At 37.6% G+C, this 22,164-nt stretch overlaps 1 protein-coding gene across 1 annotated transcript in view; it reads left to right on the forward strand.

Annotated features, from left to right (window-relative positions):
• Ptprk (protein tyrosine phosphatase receptor type K) overlaps positions 1-22,164 on the forward strand; it is a 509,254-nt gene that overhangs the window by 296,177 nt on the left and 190,913 nt on the right. Inside the window, exon 7 of the mRNA XM_029482632.1 lies at positions 9,090-9,383. Within this exon, the coding sequence (XP_029338492.1) occupies positions 9,090-9,383 (294 nt within the window). The remainder of the gene's footprint in view (positions 1-9,089; positions 9,384-22,164) is intronic.

Genomic DNA, 22,164 nt, shown 5'->3' on the forward strand with positions numbered 1-22,164 from the left:
TTCTTTCTTTCTTTCTTTCTTTCTTTCTTTCTTTCTTTCTTTCCTTCCTTCCTTCCTTCCTTCCTTCCTTCCTTCCTTCCTTCCTTCCTTCCTTCTTTCTCTTCTTTCTTTCTCTTATGTCTCCATGTAGAATATTCCTAAATCCCCACAATACTATTTTCTCTTACACATGTATCTCATGTGCATATAAAAGTAAATGTATTTATACATATAACACAGTAGAGAGATTACAATGTCATTGTAAAGACTAAAAGAGTTTAGTGGATCCAGCCATTGTGTTAATAGGTATCAGCATAAGATGAATGCCAGCAGTACTCTTTTGTCTTCATGGGGAACAGAGTGAAGGCCTGCACTGTATGACCCAGGGATACTGAGCAGGCTGCAGGGACATTTACTGCAATTGCTGCAGTTCACCTCATCCTCCACCATATATCTCATTCTTCCCTCATAAAGGTGACTGATGAGAGTGTGATCTGGGGACCTCTTTATGTCTCTAGACTTACAGGGAACTAAGCATTGGAGTTGATGGCTTTTCTACTTTTACTACTGAGTTGATTGTTATTCTTGGAACCACCTGGATGTTCTTTCCTTGAAATGCTGTGAACAGTGAGCTCTGACAAAGCTAAAATGAGGAATTAAACGAACATAAGATAACTCTTCTGTATTTATTCCTTCATGACTCATTTAAAAGCATCTATAATTTTATTATAATGTTTTGTTGACTGCCATGTGGGTTATAATATTGAGAAAATATCTAGTAAAATTGTTAAATTCCTATAATACTTCAAACTTTTGAGCCAGTTCATTGTGTGGATAGTAAACACAAATGCAAGTAATATAAGGTCAAAACGGTGTACTGAAACATATTTGTATCACAATGTAATAAACTTCATAGATCAAAAATTCCTCATTTCTACATATACCTTATGCGTAAACCTAACCTTGCTTTCAGTTTTTACTGACAGGTCTGAAGGACCACTCTGCTCTATGCTTTTCATATCAAGGAGGGAATGAAGTGATGACAGCACTGTTTTCAAACCATAGGGACTAAAACATCATAGTAATACATTGGATAGAAATTTCTGAATGCAAAATTGGCGGGTTCCTCACCAAAGTGATTCTTCCCATTTCAGTACTTCAGGCTGCAGGAAACAGCCATGGTGTGGAGGGGAAAGATCTGATTCTTCCAAGTATGAATATACATCACGCTGTGAATTGACGTGGAGAAATACTACTTAATATTGAGAGTGGAAATTTCATCTAATAATTTTTTCCTAAGCTGAACTGCATTATATCTCATATTAGTAAACGTTATACCATCACATCTCACATATATAATGATATAATATATTGCTATATTTATTGTATATACAAACACACTCTCTGGTGTTACTATAATTATGTTCTCTTGTTTCTGTCCTGATTTATAGTATATTAAGAATTATATCGTTGCATACATTAAGAATTATATCACAGGGCATTTTTCAATGGAAATGCTATTGAAAAAAACTTTCCAATGGGTCAGCTTTGACTTAAAAACAACAACAACAAAAAAGAATTGTTGTTAGGTATGTCGTGGCATTTTTATTTATTTATTTATTTTTTACAAGCAAGATAAATCATGGGTTGCCACTTGGTCGCTAAGCAATTGCTTAGAAAGTGTTCTTTTGCTCTGGCCAACTAACTCCTTTAATTAAATAGTAACATTTTGAAGGTGCTGTATATCAATGTCAGAGCAATTGGCCAGCTATATGGTTCGGAGTAGGAAGCAGTAAATCTTACTTTCTAAGGACTTAATTTCAGCCTCAGAAAATGAGTGTAATAAAATGGGCATCCCCATATCTTCATGTGGAGCCCTACACTGAAGGCCAGTGTGCGTACTCTTCAAAGAACTGGTAAAGTGTGCACAATAATTGCTTCTCTTGTGGTTACATTGGAAGTTTCTTCATCAGCGCTTGGCTAGCTGGCCATCCACCCATAACAACAGTTTGGAGTTTTTAGTTCACTGCAAGAAGTACTAGAAATTCAAGGAAGGCAATGCTTTGTAGACCAATCACCGCTCTTCACTGCATTAAGGAAATGAAAGAGAAAGCTAATCATGCTGGTTTCATTGAACCCCGTCACTGGTGTTGACTACTTGAAAATTTCCATCTCCTGATATGGGTTAGGTTTTCCTCTTGGGTGAAAACAGTTTCATTTGAAAATGAAAATTAATAACTTACTTTCTCTCTCCATTGCTCTCTTTTTTTTTCTCTTTCTCTCTGTGTATGCATGTGCACAAGAAAGCTTTTATAATAGCCCAGCCTTGCCTCAAACCCACTATTTAGATACAGTTAACTTTGAACTCCCTATCCTCTTGACTCAATGTCCCAAATTTGGAATATAATGCATACATTACCATACCTGGATTTATCTTATACTGGGTCTTTAATCCAGGGCTTTGTGTATGCTAGAAAGCACTCTAAGATAAATCCGTAGTCTCTGAACAGTGACTATCTTGGGTACAGTTATTGATGCTGTGAAGAAACGCCATGATTAAAAGCATACTGAGGAAAAAAGGGTTTACTTAACCCTTTCTTGTCACAGTTCTTCACCAAAGGAAGCCAGGACAGGATCCTGGAGAGCAGGAGGCTGTGAGGGCTACTGCTTACTGGCTTGCTTCCCATGACTTGCTCAGCCTGCTTTTTTATAAAACCCAGAACCAACAGACCAGGAATGGCACCATCCACAATGGGCTGAGCCTACTGTGGAGGTTTCTTCTCAACTGAGGTATCCCCCTCTTCAGTTGACTTTAGCTTGTCTCAAGTTGATATAAAATTAACCAGAATAGTAGCTTTTTCATACTTTTATTCTTCATTCTTAATGCAGTATTGTCAAAGAGGCCTAATATGCTCAAGTGATGTTTTAGAAAAGATCTAAACCACATTATAATAAAATTCTAGATATGAATGAAATTCTTTTGATTTTTTTTCTGTATACCTTTCCTTACTTGAGTACACTAAAAGTTTGCTTTCCAGAAAGCATCATCTATTCACTTGTCTGGGACTGTACATGTGAATACACACAAATGTTCATTTCTCTGTGGGGTTTTTTTTGGTTGTGGACTCGCCTGTGTGAATAAGTGGCTAGCCTTGCACTATTGAAATTGTAAGCCACTGCTCTCTTCATAAGTAGAGACATAAATGATGGTATTCAGGTCAGCACAAGCATTTCCTTTTGCAAGCATCATTACAATTATAAATCATGTTAGTGTGCTTCAGGACTCTCAGAAGGGATTGAGCACCTAACCTGAGTCCTAGGGTAGCCATACTCTACCCAGATCTCCAAATAAATATCTACTTTTCATGGAGAGCACAGTAGTTGCAAGTGTTCTCTTTGAGAGTCCTGTGGTCAGTGGTATAGGGGTTTGGCCTACTCAAGTGCTATGGTTCTTTGTGTATAAGTGGATGAGTTAGTTGAGTGATATAGTTTGAGAGTGTATATGTCACTTGAGCTGACAAAGTTTAAATGCGATTTTAATATAAATATTGCTTAACTTAAGATTAAGAGTTCACATAATGTAAACATTATAAGTTAATTTGTACGAAAGGAAATATATAAACTTTGCTGCCAACATTGCTCCTACTAGTAGCATGACAAGACAATGGACAAAGGGGTAAATAGAGAAGTATTTGATTGCCTATTGATTTTATTAGCCCAGGGAAGTCAAGTGTCAAAAACAGCATTAAATGAAACAGCATTGTGAATTAACTCAAGACTGGGGACTGGAGAGAAGGCTCAACAGATAACAGCGCAGCTCTTCCTCAAGAGGACCCAGATTCAATTCCCAGCTCCCACATGGCAGTTCAAAGCTGTCTGTAACTCCACATTTAGGGGATCCCAGCCCCCTCCCCCAGACACACATGCAGACAAAGTACCAATGAACATAAAGTAAAAATAAATAAATCATTAAAAATAAGAAATAACATGAGACACCATTATATATTTTGTCAATACACCTAGCCAAATGAGCCTCCAGTTTTTCCAGTACAGTGCTTACTTCATTCTTCATTCTCTCTACATCCAATCAATCTTATTCTATTGTCACATACATGATAATTAGTGCCCATAGAAAATTATTGTAATTAGGAATGACCTACCTCCCATTTGTTAGGGAGTGCAAAGGTTCTCTGTTTTATCAGTGTGACACTATTGTGTTGCTATCCCATTGAAATACAATTGCAAATTATTTAAGTCTATTGTAAGGAACTCAAAAATGAGCTCATAAATGTGGGACATAGCAGCCTTTTTCTTTCTCAGTTTCTCTGTGCCATGTCCCTCCAGAAGGCTACAGAGAGGTACCTTGAAGAAACAGAGCCTAGTGAATCTGTCATTCAACAAAAATCAGAACTTGATTAATAGTCCAGAAAGGAAGTAAATCAAATTGAAACAATTATTTTGTTTCACCAAATGTTAGGAAATAAGAAAAAAAAAAAGTCTCCATATAAACCATTTGACGGTGATTCTAGTAGTCCTTTAGAAGCATCTCCTCTGACTTCATTTTATTTGCAAGCAATTAAATAGTTAAATTATGTTGGTGTAGCTTAAATAACCTTTTGTAATTTCCACCACTCCCAACATAGCTATAAATTTTTCTCTCAGGTGAAGTAATGTCCATTCGCAACCTTCTTAGCCACCAGCAAGTAGCAGAGACGAACAATCTCCCAGGAGAGAGAAGCCACTTTACATGTTTAAAGCCAACTCAAAAATGTTTCCTAGACTCAGTATCTTCTAAAGGCATGGGACTTGCCAGTAGTAAAGCAGTTTTTGTATATGTGGTTATATTAAAGAATTGAAATGATCACAGAATGTGGCAGAGGGATAGGCTACATAGCACTGAGTCAAAATGCGTAAGGAATACATCACAACCTAGCAGAGATTGCAGGACCATATGCAGAACAGAGAAACAAGGAAGTGGGGCTTCGTGCCTGTTTCTCTCTTCTCTGCTCATACTAATTTCAGTTTTCTGATTTCAATCACTGGTAGAGGATGTGCTTTATTAAGTACATTGGGGTTGTGGTAGTTTTTCACAGCAGTCAGAAGACAACAACATATCATAGCACCAAATTCTATAGTGGGACTGCTAACCTAGGGCTTGTTCTAATAATATCTCTCTGACAAAGAGAGAAAGCAATGGGGAAACAGCTAGGATTGAAAGGGACTTAATTCATCTTGTTTAAAAGATGGATGTAGGAGTGTCGTTTGCCGTGACATTTACTTCGTTGCTGACATTTTCTGGCTTTCTGGCTTCTATTTCTGAGTTTGCATTGTATTGATTGACTGAATTTTGATAACTGGCATATATTTTTAAAGAACTATTATAATGGGAATAATTGAGCGAGAGAACATCCTTTCATAGTGGTCTGCTTGATTTCAAGACATTTAAACAATTTTTCAAAAAATTGAACACGTAAAGCAGGCTGAATATATAATTGGGATTCACTCATCATATTTGGATCCAGAATAACGAATGGAAGTCATTACTGGGAAGTTAATTGGGAATGTTGGCAAAGTTTACCCTGTATTTTGAGGGTTGCATGCTTCACTTGATACCTAGTGTACATTTGAGATTTATCTGCACCACACCTCTGGGTCTAGTAGCATATTAAGTTATGAAGAATATTAGCATTGCTCCAAAACAATTACTTGTTCATTTGCTAACTGATTAAAATTCATGAATAATTTATTGAAATGAATAGAGATTTTATAAATAAATCTCCTTGTTCTCTGGGGGGCCTCAAAACAAAATACATATGCTAATATAAGATCTCTTTTTACCGCCAACATCCAAACTTTAATATTGAGTGGTATATTAGTCTCCTTAATGTGAAATTCACTAATAACCATGCTGTTAAGCAATGCGTCTGCTGCTTAGTTGCTTTGCATTTTTTGGCAGTTCCAACCTTGAGCTATTGCTCTGCTTATTGAGAGCTCCAGTTTTGCCTGACCAGAGGAAGTGAAATAAAACTGATCGGGGCATTGCTGCCATTCTACAGGGCAGCATGTGCAATGTTTCAAGCCCATTCTTTCATTTATATGTGTCTTTACTTATGCATGTCATGGCATTCAATATTTAATATCAGATTAATTTTTGTTGTTCAGGCAAACATACAAACAAATCAGAATAGAGCAAAGGGCCTCATACGTAGAACCTGCTGGTCTATTTTAGAAATGTAATCTTTTAGTGACTCCTGTGGTAGCTTACTTGTGAAAAGACTGTGCAAAGTGCATTCACATTTCCCCTACCATTACTGGGATGGCGTTTGTCTTGTGAAAGTTGGCCTCCGGGCTCCAGAGTTTACTTTCTATATCACTGAATCAAACAGAAATGATAAAGGGCTGTGTTTGGCTGGAAAACTGGTTCATGCTGACATTTTACCCATTGTCCACGCCCTTCCTCCTTTTTCCATGTACTCTGTTGCAAATGGCAGCAACTAGCACACATACATATAAGGTCAGTTTTTACAGTATCTGTACATATAGTTCAAAGAATGTTTACAATATATAATTCACTTACCATATTTTTGTTTTGTTTTGTCTTTTCTCTTCATTTGCCATGCTGTGTATCATTTCAGGTCATTGGTGAGGCTTAAAATGTGTGAGGCCTGTTGCTTTGGGGTAAAGCCCCAATGAGCTCTGAATTTAGTGTTGTTTTCTACTGTAACTGAAATTAGTCACTGGACGAGTCATCTGGAAGGAAAACAAGCACTGCACATATGGAAACAGTACCCATTATCCAGAAAAATATTCTCAGAGACACTTGCATGTTCTAGGATGTTCTTTTAGATCCATGCCAGCTTAGCATGCAGAGGATCCATGCCCTTTCCATTTGTTTTGTAAGCTCTTGAGTTGGAAATTGCAATTCCTTGGTATGAAAAGTCTTCCTCTAGCCTACTTTATCTGAGGGGTGAATACTCTACAATGTTGGATTGATCCAAGTGTTTCCTTTGAAGATGAGCTTCATTGAATTCACTTGTGAAACAAACAGGCAACCATTTAGCTAGGACAGAACTTCCCTCATTAATGGTAAATACTTTTCCAAACTATTCAAAGAGGTTTCTATGGGTTAAAGTTTTAGAGCAGGTATTAGGACCTACTTTCTGTAGACATAGCACTAGATGTCTACAGTATGTATATCACATGGTAATTAGACTGCTTCTTTACACATGAGCATGATAAACCACAACTCACAATATTCTTTGGCAGCTAGTCTGAAAGCTTTCCTTAATGGGCCCATTCAAGAAGAGAATATAAATACTTATATTCATATTTATTTGCAATAGGGAAATGTTCATCATCTCTATTTATTACTTTTGTAAACTATTTATTTATATATATATATACATATATAAAATCCCCTATAAAAAGTTAAAAAATGAGTATAAATATGTCTCTTCCACATTATATATGTGTCCAACATGCAGAACCTTGTCAGTAATAGTTAGTAAACATGTCCTGTGATTTTAGTCTTACAAACACTGAAGTTGTATTTTCAAAAAAAAAAAAAATTGAGTCTGTTTCGAGATCCCAGTTAGATAGCCCTGTCTCTACTTTGTGGACTTTGTGGGTATTTGTTATTGGGAAGATTTTTAAGCTGGTAACATTTTAAAAATCATAAATAAAATTCAATGTTAGGCCATATCTGAAAATTAGTTTAAACTTGCCCAGGCTGATGAGACCCTCTTTATGGAGTTTTCTTTGTCTTCATTTTTTCATGTAACATATTACCACTAGTAATTCAAAAGATACTGTCTCTGCAGTCTTGACTTGCCTCCTTTTCAGTCCAGGCCAATATGGAATCCTGTGAGGTTATTTTAATAGTTTTCCTGTCTGTGATTTCCTATAACTTTTCAGCATTAATTCTTAAATCAATTTGGGGACAATTATCACCTGATTAAGATTAATACTTTCTTTTAAACCCTTTCAAGACCCTGAGAAGTATAATGATTAGTCCAGAAGTTGAAGGGGAAATATCACCCGATGACAGTCTACTAATGAGACCCCTAGGCCTTGTATTCCAGTGGACAGGCTTTGCACACAGAGCCCTGTGTGGAGTCCTCTAGAGACCGCTCAGTCTTTCACTGGTATTGCTGTTAAGGGAAAACCTGCCCTAATACATCATTCATCATTCCATAATTTCACATGTTGAAATAATATTTTCCAAGGTTTCTGTCAAACAAAATATCAAAATATCTTAACTTGAAATTAAATTGCAATGTTCCTTTGACATTTGAGCTTATTGCCTATTGCATGCTACTCTGGAGGCCAGTGATATCCAGTGATTGGGTATTTCTTCTGGGTGTACATTTCAATTTCCAATTCTGTGTAGTGGGGCATGGCCCCAGCTTTCCTTCTAGCTTTGTGGCACCTCCTCATTAGCTCATCTGCTGGAACTTTGAAGTTGCAAGAAGCAAAGCAAGAAAGAACAGAGGCCAAAACAAATAAGGACAAGAAACTATCAGAGCTCACCTCCTTCTGTGTTTGATGAGAGCTGCTCCTCTCCAGTGCTTTTGTTTATGTCCCTGTTTACTGCTGTGCATCTGCAACTTTCTCTCCTGGAAGTGCATGTTTTTTAGAAGAGAAAACTTTTGCTAAATTGACCAAAAGCCTTCATAAAACCAAAGGCTCTTTAAATTACAGTTGCTTCATCATTACTTTCTAGTTTATATTTTCTCCCCACTCCTTCCCCTCCCCTCCCCTCGCTTCCCTTCCTTTCTTCCCTTCCTTTTCTTCTTTTCTGTCTTTTGTTTTGGGCCAGTCTCACCATTTAGCCCAGCCTGGTTTAGAACTCACCTTGCTGACCTCATGTTTGCAGCACCCTTCCATCCAACCTTTGCACCCTATGTGTTGAGACTGAAAGCATATGCCAACCAATCCTGCCTCTGGTTATCTATTTAACATTTGCCATGCTCTCCTAAATTGTTCAGTAACCTTTGGTTACATATGAATATTGTATATAACATATTTCCTTATAGTATATAGTTACTATTTACTATATATCTCTATTTTAAGACTCTAAACTAATTAGAGTGTACATTTTTCTTTTCTAGAACCACCTAGACCCATTGCTCCTCCCCAGCTGCTTGGTGTCGGGCCTACTTACTTGCTGATCCAACTAAATGCCAACTCTATTATTGGCGATGGCCCCATCATCCTGAAAGAAGTAGAGTATCGAATGACATCAGGATCTTGGACAGAAACCCATGCAGTCAACGCGCCAACATATAAGTTGTGGCATTTAGACCCAGATACAGAATACGAGATCCGCGTCCTGCTTACCAGACCTGGTGAAGGGGGAACTGGGCTCCCAGGACCACCACTGATCACTAGAACGAAGTGTGCAGGTAAGGCTGGATACCAGACTGTCAAGGAATTTTATAATAGTAATCAATACACACACACACAAAACACACACACACAAAACACACACACAGGAGTTTTCTGGTTTTGCGCATAATATCTCTGGAAGCTATATATGTCTGTTATCTCTAAAGTATTTCCCTTCATGTTAAACCTTTTTACCACATGGAAATAATTTTATTTGCAGTAGAGAGTTCATATAATATAGATAAGAAAATTGATTCTAGGATTAGAGAGAAAGCTCTTTTTCGTACAGTGCCTGGCCCACAATCATGAAACCAGCTGAGATCCCGGCACCCACAGAAAAGCTGACTGTGTTCATGCAGATCTCTTCCTCCTCCCCTAGGATGCAAAGACAGGCCAATCCCCAGAGCTCACTGGCTCTAGGCAGTCTGTGAGTTCATGGTTTGGGGAGCCACTGCTTTAAAGAATTGAGTGGAAACACCAGAGAAGAATGCACTGTCAGCTTCCAGCCTTCACATGCGTACACACACAGTGAAAAACGGAAATAAGCAAAAAATGCCTGCACACAATAATATGAATCCTGTGCAAGAAACCCTGTTGAGGATTAGCTCAGCAGCTTGACACCTCCTAGAGAAGGCAGAAAGTTTCTTTCCTGTCATTGGTCTGTCTGTGCTTGGAAATGGGTGCTAAAAATATCAATACAGTTACAGGTACATAAGAAAATTACAGCATAATATGGTCTTTGCTATACCATATTGAAGAAATTAACAGTTATGCAAAGATAAAACATTTGATCACCTATTATTTGAGCACATATCTACTTTAATATTAATTCTCAAAATGACAAGTTTTAGTTCAAAGGGACATTTTTGTGTCCATGAAGCAGTAGGTGAAAATCCCATATGTGGCCTATAAAACAAACCTAGCATTTGGAGAAAGTTTGTTGACATTTGTGACATTAGGTACCTTTGTGCAGAAGAAAAAAAACATGGTTAGGGAAAGGAGATATGCTCTTTGTCCTACAACTATAACATTGCAAAAATAACCACCTTTTTCTTTTTTTTTTTTTTTAAATAATCTTTAAGTCAGAAAAAAAAATCATGCACATACACACACACACACACAACCTGAATACTTCTTGAATATCTGATATTTTTTATAATTTTATTGGACTAGTTACCAAGAATTCTGATGTAGCACATAGTAGTTGATACATATTTTTATTGCAGTTAAGTTTATATAAATGGTTCATAACTGTGTTGTGTATTTAAACTTATGGGACATTTAACTGTTGATTCACTGGTTCGGCAGCTGGCAAGTAGAGGGTCCCCTAATGTGTTGATTGGCATCCGAAGGTTGAGAGCTTGGAGAGCTGTTTCTCTAGTTCCCATTGTCCGAATGCTCAGCTTAACTTCTCAGTTTGGGTTTCCATACTCAGTGTATCAGTGAGCTCTTCTCCAGGGTTTCAGGAGGAATTGTTCTTAGGATACTGAAGCCCCTTTCTGCAGGGAAGGGGAGCTGAACGCTCTACCTAGTCAGAGAAGTCATCGCAGCAGGGAAAAGGTGAAGGCACTTAAAGTCTGTACTCCAAAATTCATATCCCATGCGCCACTCAGAACAATTGTGAGTCGGTTTACAAAAGAAAATACTACATCGTGTCCCACGGGAACTACTCGTTTAATTTGTAATCTTTTAAAATTACAACCTTGATAACAATGAGCTACTCCCCGGGGTCTCCCTCTTGACTTTCTTTTACATTTCTCCTTGTGTTGTTACTGTTTTCATTCTTGTCAGATAGACTGCTTAGAATGAACAGCAGCATGAGGAGTTCTATGTAGCTGCTTCGCCTCAAAGATGCCTGCGACTCATTCTTGCTGAGTGAGGAAGAAAGCAGAGTAAGAATATCTACTAGTCAGAGCCGCTTCTGACTTAGAAAAATCTTGATGACTAGGAATTCTATGGGCCTTTAAAGTTGATTCCTTATTAGAGTAACATTTAATTTGTGTACTCATCATGAATTTAAATGATATCATGTCCGATAAGTTGTCCTTTTACTTCCAAATATAGGAATTTCAGATCATCATTCACCCTTGATAAACCTTTACCAATGTTTATTATAGTTAGTATCTTCTCAAAGTTATTCTGACCTAGAATTTTAGGGAAAAAGCAGTTTAGACTAGATATTTTTTCTCTATGTGTTTATCAGATTTGAGAGAAGAGAAGGCTACTGATCAGAGCCAATATTAAGGTCAGTATTAAGTTCTTGTATTTGAGAAGGAGCGAAAGCTAGCTCATGTAGTAATTCCTAACCATTCTCTGTATAGGAAATTAGAATATAATTTAGAAAAATCATAAATCTAAGACTAAAATCAATATTAGTTTAAATCATGATGCATTTCACATACACCCACATCAAAATCCGTTTCCTTTTCTCTAAGTTGGAGCATTTCAGAGTATTACAAATAAACTGAGCTTAAACTCAACCTGCCATGAATAATGGGACTGGCGTAGAACTGAATTTTATATCTACAAAACTTCCTTTTTAAAGAGGAAAGACAGTATATTGAATTTTTATTATTTTCAAATAGATATTTTTATATACTATGTGTTAAATATGTTGTTACCCAAAACTTTAAAAGTATCAGTTCTTCCTAATGCATTACTCCCCACCTCCACCCACTCTCTTTTTCTCTTGTTCTCCATTTCTTTATGTCTCTCTGTGTATATATGATATCTCATTCACAAAATTATTTTGTAATTTCAAAGAATAATATCATTTTCTGCCACTTAGGTTTTCTCATTTATTTGCTATATTATACATCGTATATAACCAGGAAATTAATTACTATGTGCTGTTTCTCAAGCTCCTCGTTAATGCATTCTTAAACGTTTGATATTTTATGTCAGAAAGTAGTAAAAGTCATTTGGAAGACAGCTCCCAGTAAATAATTTTACAGCCAGGGAAAGGTTTTGCCATGTATATTGTTTATAGCTTTACATTTTTAAGGAAAATGTATGTCTGCATCTAAATACTGGTGAATACTACTTTAGAGTCAACATATAAAATTAGGCAGCATGTGATATATTCTCACCAGTCCTAGTCATTGAAGATGAATAAACACAAATTTTGGCTGCTGAAACCTGGAATGGGAACATGGCTAAGGTATTCCCTGAAACAGTACAGCTTAATGGTCCCAGCTTCCTTTGTTCTGGAAGAAAAGAAGATTTTTGCTGAACACTCAACTTACAGCAACAACAAAAATGGAGGAAATGTAATAATTTACCGTTTTCTGAAACTGCCCTGCCTAGTTAGTTTAACCTTTCTGGTTTTTATTTATTTTTTTAAACCTTCGGAGGCATTCAAATAATTTGGGAGATGCAGCCTTCAGCTTCAGGGTCTCTCAAGTTGGAGAGGTGATCATTATGGATGGTACGGCTGAAACCACCTATGCCCGGTTCATGATTCTCCATGAACCTGAGGCAAGTGTTTATTTCACTTAGTCTGCAGCCTGACGCATGTCACTGCTCATATAATGTTTCTTCAGGCATTTTATACATTTTAAAGGTGCCATAAATGTGCAGTTGCCTTCAGTGAGCAGTAATTCAGACACTCTATTGAGCAATCTGAAAATGTATGCTTGGATTTTGTGGTCGTTCAGTTTTCCGCTGGGTATACCATCTAGTCTATAAGCAGACCAAACACACTTTCTCCTTCTTATTAAATGGGAAGAAAATGTGCCATCCTCGGGAACGATCTACCTTGCATGCTTTCCCAGTTGCACATTGAACTTGTTTCTCTAAATTGCCTTCTTCTTCTGGATAAGCCATCTGGGAATGGCTTAATGATTAACTGACCTTTTTGCAGTATCTCTTTCATAGGCCAGGTCAACTGGTCAGAGTGCCCACAATATAATATATTTACACATTTGGGGATACTACGCTGTACTCTTATATTGAAGTTCAGTGCTCTTGGCAGTTTTCAACAGACAAGTAAATCTATGAAACAGTGTGTGTGTGTGTGGGGGGGGGGAGGCTTCTTTTAAGAGGATCATCTACTAAACATCCATTTATTCTGCCCTAAATCAAGAATAGAAAAAAGGGTATTTTCTTGTCTTCTAGATGGATATTTTCCAGATTTCCTCATTTGTGGAATTAAATTTTGACCCTTTAGCTATAGCTTCATCAGCATAGGAGCATTGATTTTTTTTTTTTTAACTCTGGTTCAAGATATTTATCTGTCTCAAAGACTAGTTACCACTGATACTCAGGCTAGAGCTTGGAACAAAATAAAATTGGTTTGTAAAAATTATTTGGTTTAATAGTGTTAAGACGGCTATTTCTTCAGTTAAAATCAAAGGCTTATATCACTGTGTTCTTTTCACTTTTTAAATAACATTTTAACTTATATATGAGTTTTTTGTATTGTAAAAAACAGTTAAATATACTGTTGTAGAGAAGAAAGTAGTGCAAAGGCTGCTGTGACTTTGTCAGTACATTTTTGTCATACATTTGATTCCAGGCCCAGTTCTACCATTGCCATCCTGAGATATACCTGTTATGACAACCCGGCAGAATCTCGCTCCCAACAATCTATATTATAACTATATACTAAAAAGAGCCTAAATTGTGTGCGAAGATACAAAATGCTGGGTTTGGGAGTGTTGCTCAGTGGTGCAGGCATATCTAACTTTTGAGTCACTGGGTTCATTCCCCAGCAATAAGAAATGACAGATTTAAAGGGAGTGAGGAAGGAAGGGAGAGAGGGAAGGAAGGAGGAAGGGAGGGAGGAGGGAGGGAGGAAGGGAAGAAGGACCTTTCAGAAATACCAGACAACTGCTCATTAGAAAAAACGTTTTCTTCAGACACTGGCAACTTTCCTATACTGCGATGATCTTAGTGGCAGTTGCTTTGCAAATGCCCGATTCCTTACCTGTGATACGATGCATGTCACAAGCCCCAGCCAGAGCCACCACAAGGACAGTTCACTTGCTCCCTTTACTTTCCTCAGTGGATCTGTCACACTGAAGAAGGTATTAAAATGGATGACATAATCTGCTCTGTAATTTCAGTCATCAGAATAATGCCATGTCTGTGACTCTAGAGTTCATAATTTCTAGGAATATATTCTGGATTTAAACATGGGCTGCCAGGTAACTGGCATGAAGGCTCTATTAATGGTCTGTCGTGAAAGCAGAAGACATGTGAAGTTTGCTGCTCACTTCCTTTGATGTAGTTGGGTTAGGAACCGAATGTACAGTTATTCACATGGCTCAGCCCAGCACACTCTTCCTACACTTGATCTTAGCCAAAAGGCCGAGAAGCAATAGCACACTATTCCTTAATCAGCATCAGTAAAAATGTAATTACCTTTACTAAGTAGAGATGGGTTGTTGTCAGCATAAAAGTTCCTCAGCTGCCTTGCATTGTTGATGAAAAGCATTTGGCAACCCGTGAAAATGGCACTGTATTTATTTATCGTCAGTGCTTACCACATGTTGAGTTGGTTAATGGTATCATTAAGTACTTTTTATTGGTGTCATTTGTTTTTATGCAAAACTCGCATATTATAATCAAGCCAACAGGTGGCAATGATCATCAATTTCACGATATGTCACAAGCATCCCCTCAAGTCCTAGGAGTTTTATTTAATATTGACAGCAAATAGAACTTTCTTCCTTCCTTCCTTCCTTCCTTCCTTCCTTCCTTCCTTCCTTCCTTCCTTCCTTCCTTCCTTCCTTTCTTTCTCTCTCTCTCTCTTTCTTTCTTCCTTTCTTTTCTTTTCTTTTTTCTTTTTTGCTTTTAAAAGAAATAGAAACCCAAAATGACACATTAGTGGTGTCTTAAATGATAATTACACAGACTTGTATGACAAACAAAATGGCCTACGTACAATTAAAAATATGTAATACCCACATGAAAATTTTTAAAAAAAGTGTTAATTATGGGAGCAAGTTCACGGGAGGTGGCTGGGAGATTCAAGCCTCTGATGTATCACAATTGTCCAGATTTGTTCCTGAAAATTTTGATTTTACTTCTGCCTTCAATTATCATTCTGTGTTCCATTCCGTATTGAATTATAACATGTGTCCTTTGATTTAAAATAACAAAAACAAATCATACTCAGGTTAAAAAAAACATTCAATCATTTATGCCCCATTCATTCTCAAATGTATTCTCTCCTTCTCTGAGTGTGCAAGCGTGACAAGGAGATAGTCCAATTTGGTATTTTTAAGTCCATTTATCCATATCTATTTAATTTGAGGGGTTTTGGTCACCCTGTACAGTTTTCTTCATGACAAAATAATTTTTATCATTTTATATGAATCAATTCAAATCAAAACATGACGATAAATCTAATCTACCATCAGCGTAAGGAGTTCTTTCTTGCCTCTGCTGTCTCTTGTTCTGATATACGGAATCACTGTTTCTAATGATTCTGTCTTTGCTTTTTATCCTGTGTATATGAAACCACAGGGAAAAAGCCCATAAAAAAACAAGAGATAATAATAAATGAATATTATTCTAGAGCTTTAAAAGCTACAAAATATTTTGTGAGCCCGATAGAAAATGAACTTCAAAAAGTAGAAACTCATGCTTTTCTTGTAGCCTCAAGCAAAATCTGTGCAAATTCATCTGTCACTGCATATGACATGGCCTAAAAATCACTGGGCGATGTCCAATTTAATTGTCTCAGCAGAATTTTCTCAATGAGACTGATTTTACAGAATAACTTCACTTCAGTTTACTGCTCAATATTGTTATTTTTATATTGCTGTTAATTTCCTCTTTAAGGCATATAATAAGGAATCAGAAAACACATTATTTTTATCTGCTACTTACCATGATCTATTTACTAGGTCCTTTGTAGATATATCTCCAACATTAAAAATATGATTTTATAATGCTTTGTACTATCATATGCAAACCTATATTTTATTGGAGACATACACACACACACACACACACACACACACACACACACACAGAGAGAGAGAGAGAGAGAGAGAGAGAGAGAGAGAGAGAGAGAGATGTGGATTAGAAAACATTTGTAAAACTATGTTGCCAGGGAATGCATGATGACTCTCTGTTCCAAAGACATTCTCCTGTGCTTCATTTCCTTCTCCTGCTGCTAGCTAATTCTGCACTATGTGTATCTGCATGCCTCTGACTTCCACTCCGTCAGCCCCATTCAGCTTGTTTGGAGTCGTAACAGTTTGCCTCCAACTCTGTACCTTTCGGGGTTGCTTAATGAAAAATCCCACATCATGTAGATTACATAAAGTTCATACAGCAAAATTATCTTATGAAATATACATATAGAACAGTAAGATCTGGGAGGGAGATATGTCAGTTGGCAAAGTGCTTGGAGCACTTGAGTTCAATTTACCAAATCCATGTTTGGGTTATAATTTATTATAATTTTTAAAATTTATTTATTTATTTATTTATTTTTGTGGGTGTGTGTGCTTCCCTTGTGTGCAGGTGTAGGCTAAAGGATAACTTCTTGGGCAGGTCTTGGCATCATTTATCGCTCTTGCTATGGAACTTTGCCATCATGCTTGGCACTTATAAGTACCCACTTAGGACTCTTTCCAAGCTAAGAACATTTTACAAACCGTTCTTAGTACTGTCACATTTACATGAATGTTGTTCCACTATTGTTTGTGTTCATTTTTTTATGGCTATTACGTGGGAGTTTCTTTAATTGTATGAAATACATTCATTTTATCTTCTGATTATTTTCCCTGTCATCCCACTTTCTGTCTTTCTGCTGGCCAGTTCATCATCTCTCATCTCTATTTAAAATTCTACTCCATACATGGGTTGAGATTTATTTAGCCTTTCTTCTAGCACTGACAATTTGGACTAACTTGCTACTATGAATTTTAAAATAAAAATTGTGTGCTTATGTTTCCATGTCTTTAATGTTGTTGAAACCTGGTGTACAATTATCTATTTCCCCAAATATTTTAATGAAGCTTCTATGGATAAGTCTGTGCATTCTCTCATTCAGTTATAGTAACCGTGCCTTATAATTCTTTATCTCCAGCTTCCCTATGAATCACTATTCTGGTTCACTTGGGCTCGTTAGTCCATTCAATTGATGATTATTACAAAGCTAATAGATTAGCAAGGAAGAACGTCATTCACCTTGTGTTATCTTTGTGTATCTCCTGTATGTGTGGCAGACAGTACCTAAACAGCCTTCTTTTCTAAGATGATGTTTCTTCCTTGGAGGCCCTTAGATTAGATGGAATCATAGCCTATAACACAGATCAAGTACTTGCAATATGCTGAACAGAAACATTAAGCTCTTCAGTATAGATCAGGGTCTGAATCTCTGAAAGATGGGTAGAGATTTATGAAGAAAATGATCAAGAGAGTTCTGGATGTAATTGAAGGTGTGGTTTTCAGTAAACTCTATGTTTAAATCTGGCTCTCCTGCCTCCTGAGGGGTAACCCACTCAGTGTCAGTAAGGCCTATCGTTTAAGGATGCGTAATTGAAGTTGCTCCATCTAGCATTTGTGAGCTAACCAGCGGATGTTGTGTTAAGCTTAAGTGTTGCTTCTACATTTCTCAGGCACTGTGTCCCTGGTTGTGAAATGACTCTTAAAATGAAGTAGATATACATTCTAAGTGTACCAATTATTCTTCTCAAAGAGATATGGACTAAAGCCACCTTTGGTTTCCATGCAGTAATTGACTGCATGAAAACTCATTCTTGACAGCATCAACATCTGTTCTTCCTTCCTGTTGCTACTTGATACTTTACTCTTACCTTTTGAAATAAATACTCTAATAGTAGCAGCAGTATTCCAGAATGGAACAATGGCCAGCACGTTTTTGTTTGTTTGTTTGTTTGTTTTTTCATCACCACCATGGAGAAGAAAAAGGCATGTTTAAAACTTTTATGTGTTTCCTGCACACTGCTAGAGATTCTCAATGCAGAGTACCTTCTTAATGCAGTGTTGAAGACATGTGCACCAAGAAAATCTTACTATCTGAGAAGCGATGCCATTGAAGTCATTTTCCCTTACACTATGAAGAGCCTAAGCCCTAGGAGAATCTAAAAGCACTATGCAGCCAACAGACCCCTCTCTCTACTGTTGCTCTATCCATCTTGTTTGGGTTTGATACCCTGCATTTATCTTTGCATTCATTTATTAGTAGACTAATTACTTATTTAAGGGTCAGATTTTTTAATTATTTTATTGGATATTTTCTTTATTTACATTTCAAATGTTAAACCATTTCCTAGTCCCCCCTCCCCTGGGAACCCCTATCCCATCCCCTCTCCCCTGCAAATATTAGGGTGTTCCACCACCCATTCACTCCTGCCTCCACACCCTCATATTCTCCTATACTGAGGCATCGAGCCTTCACAGGACCAAGGGCTTCTCCTCACAATGATGCCTAACAAGGCTATCCTCTGCTACATAGGCAGCTAGAGCTATGTGTACTCCTTGGTTGGTGGTTTAGTCCTTGAGAGCTGGGGGTTGGATCTGGTTGGTTGATATTGCTGTTCTTCCTAAGGAGTTGCAAACCCCTTCAGCTCCTTCAGTCTTTTTTCTAACTCCAACATTGGGCACACTGTGCCATTGACTGGATGCAAGCATCTCCCTCTGTATTTGTCAAGCTCTCAGGAGACAGCTATATCAGGCTCCTGTCAGCATCCACTTCTTGGCATCCACAATAGTGTCTGGATTTGTTAACTTTATGTAGAATGGATACCCAGGTAGGGCAGTCTCTAAACGGCCTTTCCTTTAGTCTCTGCTTCACACTTTGTCTCTCTGTTTGTCACTATGAGTACTCTGTTCCTCCTCCTAAGAAGGACCAAGGCACCCACACTTTGATCTTCCTTCTTCTTGAGCTTCATGTAGTCTGTGAGTTATATCTTAGGTATTCCAAGTTTATGGGCTAATATCCACTTATCAGTGAGTGCATACCAAGTGCGTTCTTTTGTGATTGGGCTACCTCACTCAGGATGATATTTTCTAGTTCCATCCATTTGCCTAAGAATTTCATGGAGTCATTGTTTTTAATAGCTGAGTAGTACTCCATTGTGTAAATGCACCACATTTTCTGTATCCATTTCTCTGTTGAAGGACATCTGGGTTCTTTCCAGCTTCTGGCTGTTATATACAAGGCTGCTGTGAACATAGTGGACCATGTATCCTTGTTATATGTTGGAGAATCTTTTAGGTATATGCCCAGTAGTGATATACCTGGGCCCTCAGGTAATACTATGTCTAATTTTCTGAGGAATCTCCAGACTGATTTCCAGAGTGGTAGTACCAGCTTGCAATCCCACCAATGGAGGAGTGTTCCTCTTCCTCCTCTCCAGCATTTGCTATCACCTGAGTTTTCTGTCTTAGCCGTTCTGAGAATCAATTGCTTCAATTTTTTTATGGCTTGTTTTCTAGAAACAATTCTCTGGTTGCACTTTAGAGTGAGAGATTCCCAGGAACTCCAAAGGCTGCTACTTCAGTCTAAGCAAAACTTGATCAGTACTTGAGCTGAAGCAGTGGAGATAAGAATCCCAATGAGAAGATGGTGCTAGAAGAGATTTGATAGCTGCAATCAGTAGAATTTGTTGACACACTGGAAGTGAATTCTGGCTTAGAAAATTAAGGTGTAGTGACAGGATTTCACCATAGTAGAACCTTTGGGAAAATGTTATAAAGAAAACATTATCTGTTTTTGAGAAATGAGATAGTAGGTTGGCAATTATATTCCTGGAGCTATGGCTCAACAAACAGGGCAGAGAGTGGGACATACAGACTTGAGTGTTATTAATATTTTATTCCCTCTGTGCATGTTATTGTATACTATAATTTAGTTGAATTAGACATCGAATTGTCCTTTAACTCTACTTTTTACTAATATCTTATTTCATGGGTATTATGAATAGCAACTATTAATGGGTCATATAAAATGAGTATAATATGTTATAGATTAGGTTATATTTAAAATTTTAACTTGTTCAAGGTATTCTTATAAGACCCAGCAGTTTAATGAGCTATCATAGGTGCATCTTGAGTGCTCTCTCATGAGAAGTCAGAGCGTGATAACAGCAATAGTGTGCACTTCTGCTATAGTGAGCTTTCCCAGCCAATCATAGGGTGACTTGCAAGTAGCTGGTCTTCAGCTATTATCTTCCTTATTACATTGCTCTCTCATTTCCTACTGTCTCTTATGTTAAGATTATTGATGCCCTTTGGCCAAGCTTGCAGTATTGAGGAATCTCCTTGGGACATCACAAGAACATGCAAGCGGTGACTTATAGGCACCTACCCATGCTCCTTCTCATTTTGGGGGATGTTTGATACAACAGATAGTGTGGTACACAGTGCCTGATGCCTAAGTGGTAATAATCCTGCTTCCCCAATTCTAACAGTGAGCACTTTGATTATGTCTATACAGTCCGACTCTGTAAAACTTCAAATCAGAAGCCTCTTTAGAACAAAAGTAAATATTTAGACTTGCTAGGGATTTGGACAAGAGCAGAGTAAATAAGTATATATCTCTACTCAGGGGAAAGCAAGGATGTTTATATCTCCCTGACTTCACTGGAATGTTCTTATAAACTACGAAAAGTAGGTCAGCCACACTGAGTTATTTTGTTCTACAATCAGCAGAACAAATCTCTTAAGGAAATAACTCCTCAGCTGCTTGTTATTAAGCAAAGATGGGGTGCATGTCAGTGACTCATTCCTTAAACAGGCCTTGCTTATAATGTGAGATGTACAGGGTAAGAGCAGTTTGTTGCCATGATTAAAGGTGATTCATTTACAACGTTTTCATTATTTTGGAAATTACTCATAAGCCCCCTTTAAAGATGTGGTCAGTCATGTCATAATTTAATTAGCTACAGTCCTAGGGTAGAATCCCCAAATTGTAGGTCAGCCAGCTTCCTGTTTCTTTAACAGATTCCTGATATTTTCAGCATAAGAAGGAAAATTTGGTTTGCTTTATGTTTCAGAGGACTCAGTGTGTGATTGGCTGGCCTTGATATTATAGTCAGGAATGTGTGGCACAGCTGACCTTTTCCAGTGCCAAAAAAAGATGGGGGGGGTTGTAGCTCCCACAAAATCACCTTTGAAGGTATACATACCCCCAGCTACTTAAGTCACTTAAGTTGTGTTCTATCCCAGAATAAACTGCCAGGCTTTCTAAGATAAAGGTTTATTTGCAATCACACACCCATCCACTCCCCACTACACCATTTCCCCAGAGTACCACTTTGGAAACCAAGCCTTTGTCAGTGTGTTGTTTTGGGAATACTCCCGTGCTGACCTCTAGCAATCACTTCAAGTTGCTTGATCAGTGAGTTAATTTTCACTTAAGAACACATATTAGCATTAGCACTTTGGTGAAACTGGTTAGGTGAGAAACAAATCTGGAAGTCTGCCAAGCACTTGGAGACAAATTTGACAGGAGCCTGTATATGTGAACTTGTAACAGTGAAACTACAATAGGGCAGTGTTTCATCTCACTAATAAGACTAAAAATTGTTCTGATGGTCAAGGTGAGGGCACACTCCTTTAATCCCATCACTTGGGTAGGCAGAGACAGGTAGATCTCTGTGAGGTCAAGAACAGCCTATACAGTGAAAAGCCTGTCTTGAAAAACGAAACAATGACAACAAAAGAATTGTTCTGATATTCAGAGTAAGAAGTACTCTTTGTTTTTAAATATCTAAGGTGTACTGGCTATTTTTGTGTCAACTTGACACAGCTGGAGTTATCACAGAGAAAGGAGCTTCAGTTGAGGAAATGCCTCCATGAGATCCAACTGTA

This window comes from Mus caroli, chromosome 10, assembly GCF_900094665.2.
Source record: "Mus caroli chromosome 10, CAROLI_EIJ_v1.1, whole genome shotgun sequence".
In the NCBI taxonomy this organism is placed as follows: Eukaryota; Metazoa; Chordata; class Mammalia; order Rodentia; family Muridae; genus Mus; species Mus caroli.